Source organism: Sinocyclocheilus grahami, unplaced genomic scaffold, assembly GCF_001515645.1.
Source record: "Sinocyclocheilus grahami isolate Dianchi unplaced genomic scaffold, SAMN03320097.WGS_v1.1 scaffold96.1, whole genome shotgun sequence".
Classification (NCBI taxonomy): Eukaryota; Metazoa; Chordata; class Actinopteri; order Cypriniformes; family Cyprinidae; genus Sinocyclocheilus; species Sinocyclocheilus grahami.
The window spans coordinates 1,095,501-1,100,526 of NW_015505275.1; the positions used below are offsets into that span (position 1 = coordinate 1,095,501).

General features: G+C 40.5%; 1 protein-coding gene across 2 annotated transcripts in view; it reads left to right on the forward strand.

The window, feature by feature from the left end:
* Positions 1–5,026, forward strand: part of LOC107587764 (NADP-dependent malic enzyme-like) — a 98,696-nt gene that overhangs the window by 62,762 nt on the left and 30,908 nt on the right. Inside the window, exons 1-2 of one of the 2 annotated variants that reach the window (XM_016275667.1) lie at positions 1,455–1,463; positions 2,116–2,191. Coding sequence is in view for 1 of the 2 variants with exons in the window: in XM_016275666.1 (XP_016131152.1) it covers positions 2,116–2,191 (76 nt within the window). In the remaining variant the exon portion in view is untranslated. Of the gene's footprint in view, positions 1–1,454; positions 1,464–2,115; positions 2,192–5,026 lie in introns of those variants that run through there. The other variant, XM_016275666.1, reaches the window with a different exon arrangement.

Here is a 5,026-nt window from a genome sequence, read left to right on the forward strand (position 1 = left end):
AGAGCCGTCCACTCCCCACACAGCGGTAGCCCAATCCAGCGCCCTCCCGGTGAACAATGAACACAAAGGCAATGCGGCTAGAGTCTGTGGGGTACAGCGCGGGCTGTTGATTAACGAAGAGCGAACACTGAAGTAAGAACCCTTTGCATCTGGCGGGGTCTCCGTCAAATTTCTCTGGGAAAGCTAGTCGTGGGCTCACTGGGGATGTGGTCAATGTTAGGGGTGGCGTGGAGTGATCAGGCGCCAGGGCTGGGTCGGCTGCAGCCGCGGTTGGCTTTATTTGTAGGCCTTGCAGTGCCTTCACTAGCTCCTCAGTGAGTGAGGTAAGCCGGTTTAGTTGGTGGTGATGCATGGCGAGCTGTGTGGCCTGCGCAGATAGCTCAGTGGATAGTTGCCTGAGTGCTGCTGGATCGCTGTGTGGCGAAGTCTTCTGTTGTGAATCATCATCAGAGTCGGGATCCATTTGCAGCGTTTTTATTGCGTAAACAGACAAGACAGGGTCAATCACCAGTAGATACAATAGCGAGGGCTAGGCTGAGACAGAACGTGGGACGGGCAGGAGGTCGATAGAAGAACAATCCAAGTCGGGGCAGGCAGAGACAGATCAGAATACCATAAACAGTCCAAGGTCAAACGAACAGGCAAGATACAGGGTAAACGCTCAGAAGTGACAGCCGGAGCAAATCAAGACTTCGCAGTGAGTAGCTGAGAGTGTTTGGCTTATATGTGTGTGTGTGTGATTCAATGCAGGTGTGTGCGTGCAATCAGTCCCAGGTATGAGGCATGATGGGAACTGGAGTCCGAATGGATAAAGTTAATATTCAGGAGAGAGTTCCCTCTGGTGGTGAGGAGGAGGCGGTACGGAAGCCTCCTCTGTAACAGCAACACAATAACAGCAAAATGTATAAAGATTTTTTTATTTTTAATTGGCATTTATTTTTACATTTTCATTTTCCATTTTAAGTTTTAGTAATTTTGTTGTACTTTTTATTAGTTTTTTTATATTGCTATTTAGGTTTAATAAATTTTTATAATTTTTATATCAGTTTTAGTAATTTAGTACTTCAACTTATTTTTTTTAAATTTCAGTTTGTTGCCAAAGAAACATTTCTTAGTTTTGTTTAAGTTTAAGTTTGATTTTCACCTCATATTTATATTTTATTTCAGCTTTATTTCAGTTACTGAAAGGGGGTAACACAAAGTTGTGAGTCACATGACAGGAGAAACTGTAATTTAAAAAAATAGATAGACATAAAATAAACAGAATGCTCAGACCTTTTCTTTGTGAAATTATGCAGCATAAAACATCTGCATGAAACAGAAACAGCAGATGAGAATGCAAATTCATTCTCTGCCAGCAGGTGGCGCTTATGGAACAGCGGTGTTAAATCGTTTCCTAAATTATTGTTGTAAACAAAGCAGCACTGTGCTTTTAAATAGCCTACTTATGCATTACAATGGAGGTAAGATGAAAAGAAAATACCATATAAACTTTTCTGAAGACAGTCAGTTCCCCTAGAGACACATTCATATAAACTCTCTATTTAGGGTTTTTTTCCCCCAATATTTTTTCACATTGTGAACAGGGATCTTGCTTTGCCTGCTACAGTATTTTCTCTTCTTTACGTTCGTCTTCAGCGTCTCTGGCTTCTGGTAATGGCTGTTTACAGTTGGTGTATTCTAGTTCTCTAACCATTAGCCAGAAGTGTATGCAGTTAACAGGGATATCCTCTAAATTCACGACGTTGTCTACATTGCTTAGCCACTTGGCCGTTTTTTTAATGGTATGGACCGTGTGCATAGGCTAAATCAAAACAGTTTACAGTTTAAACCGGTATATCTCCCAGCACTAATAGCAGGAGCTTTGTGAATATCAATACTTTTACCTGAAGGTACAACTTCAAGCTTGAATTGATCCAAATGCAGCTGGAACATGAATTTTTACTTAATGACTTAAAAATACAGACTCTGCCTCCTCATTTTAGATGTCCACCATTTTGTTTTGATAATTTGATTCCATATATAATAAATGGAAGCACTTGCGACATGGACACAAAGCAGAATCAATTTAATTGACCATGTTTTATCACTTTACTCTGTTTTTCTCTCTTCTAGGGGCCTATTTATTACAATTCATGACCGCTCCCACATCTCCACACTACTTCAGAGCTGGCCAGAGAAGGACATTCGTGTGAGTTTTGCCCACTCCCAACTACACCACCCTGTACTATTACACAATGTACCAGAACTCTAACTGTCAGACAAATTAACACTCTCCAGGGTTTCACCAATTCCAAAGACATTGATTCAGTCACACTGTGAAAACAATGCCAAAAAGTCATATTAATCTGCTCGTTAGGCATTTAAAAGTTATTAAGGTAATGATGTACAGGGTGGCATGAAATGAAGCAGTAAAAATGTTAAACACCTTCTGCATCTGCATCAGTGTTAACAGAAAAAAACATGTTCTTGTTTTGGGATCAATTGTGTCTGGTAATGGGATTGAATTACACAGCTCATGCTGTTATTTTGAATTTGTTAGTTTATTGCGAATATGTGAAAATGTGATTATAAAAACAGAAAATCTGTTCTTGTTGGAGGGCAGACTCACAAGCCAACCTAGCCAATCAAATATAAATGTGTTTAATCCAAGACAAAAACATAAAAATATAATTAAGGATGTGATTTGATAATAAAGTGCATAAATTCGGCCAATGCGCTTTGTAGTTTTCTTTAGTTTTTACAGTTTTCTATTAAAAAAAATAATTTTTAAATGTAATTTATTCATCTGATGGCAAAGCAGAAATTTCAGCATCATCCCTCCAGTCTTCAGTGTCACATAATCCTTCAGATATCATTCTAATGTACCGATTTGCTGCTAAAGAAACATTTCTTATTGTTATCAATGTTGAAAACAGTTTTTGCTGCTTACAGTTTTTCTCGATTGCTTAAACACATTTCTTGAAACTATGCCTCGTGTTCTCAAAACAGTAAACACAAATCCATAATGTCTCACCCAATTCCCCAAACATCCTATTTTCAGGTCAAAATTAAGCTCTACACTCAAAACCATTCACTCTTGCTGAAAAACCAAACTTTTCCCTCAGACATCACACACAAGCTTTCAAAAACACACACACACTACAACATAGTATTACACACTGGTGCAATAAATTCAAAACATAATATCCAAAACTGGTAAGTTATGTTGCTTGTGGTTCTCCCCCTCAAAAATCTCTTCACATGAACACAAAAGACACAACCAATGTACACAGCACAACTGTAAAAAAAAAAATTATAATTCCGCCTCAGCATCCCGTCTTTGTTCTGGGTCAGGCCAGAGAATCTCGTCCACATCACAGGCTATATTGGCCCTAGCCAGGCAGCGAGGGAAAAATCCTCTTGCATGCCTGATCCACCCCTGGCATGCATCTCCTGATATGTCTAGGCAGACTTCTTCCATGGCCTGGAGGAGGTGAGCACGGATATAAGGTTCTCGGTCATACACTTTCCACCGCCATGCCGAAAAAACTCCTCGATCGGGTTTAGAAAGGGAGAGTATGCCGGCAGAAAGATGTTAGAAAACCTCGGGTTATTGGTAAACCAGTCACGAACCAGAGCAGCGCGATGGAAGCTGACATTATCCCAAACAACAATGTAACGAGGCTGCTCTGGCTGTGCTGGTTCCCTGAGGTCCAGCTGGAACATATGCTCTCTTAGACCGTCAAGGAAAGCAAGGAGGAGCATAGTGTTATAGGGTCCTAGAATGGCATGACGGTGGAGTACCCCTCGTTGGCTGATGGCTGCACACATAGTGACATTCCCTTCGCGCTGACCAGACCAGGGACATTTACAATAGCCCGATGGCCAAATCTTAAGGTTTCCAGTTGATCTTTGCTGAATTTGGGTCGATGAAAAGAACCAGTTTTGAGTCAGAGAATCTTGATTGAAATGAAAGGACAAGGCCGAGGCCTGGCACAAGCTTAGGGTTTCCGGGAGCGTTTTTCTCACACCCTCTCAGATTTCAAACAAACCACCGACTGGGTGGGTCACATTAAAGCCTGCAAAGATTCACGCCTCTCAAGATGGGCTTGTCCAATGAGGAAGTCCGGAATCTCAAGTGGGAGTTCTGAGATACTGGGGCGTTTTTTATGGCCCTTTGTTTGAAAGCATGGTAATTTGCATATGAAACGTGTATAAAAATTATTAAAGACTCTTAGAACACTAATATGTTGCATAGGTGTAAACATACAATATACACTCTCAATTAGATCATCCGAATACGAATTCATAGATACTAAACATAGTAGAGTTATATATATGTAAGCTGACAGGAGTGTGTTTCGATTATAAGCCTGCATAACAGTATACAATTTCAAAGACAAAATACACGATGACAATAATATACCCAGTGACCTGAAGGATCATGTGTGTTCATTCAAAGAAAGGTTTTCCTATTAATTAATTAGCAAAGAAAAGTCCTTCCCTTGTGGATTTTCCCTATGGGCAAGGAAGCGATTTTCTTCACCTAAATTCCAGGAGGTCGTAAATGTATCGGGTGTCAGGGTTACCATAAATATAGCTAACAAAATATATATTGTGTGTTTGAGTGGTCCAGACGCTACAGTACACAATACTTCATATGATATCAAAACTCATACCTGAACATATTCCACTCGTTGGTCTTTCACTCTGTCAGAGTTTCGTTCAAAAGGGACGCGGTACGCCTGTTTCATCCGGATTCGGTGCTTTTGGAGGATACGATCAATTGTGAGAGGCTGATGACATTTATCCCTCGAAAATGATGATTATCCTCAATCACTCTCCTTTGAATCTCTCACAGGCGGATTACATTATTGGCAATGACCATGTTTACAAGCTCCCTCTCTTGCTCCTTTGACAAAAGCCTTAGCCTGCCTCCACCAGGTGGTCGTCTCTGTGTCCTACAAAAATAGAAGCACTCATTACTGTAACTGTCACACATCCTTTTTACAGGAAAAAATGGAAACATACTGAAACTCTATCT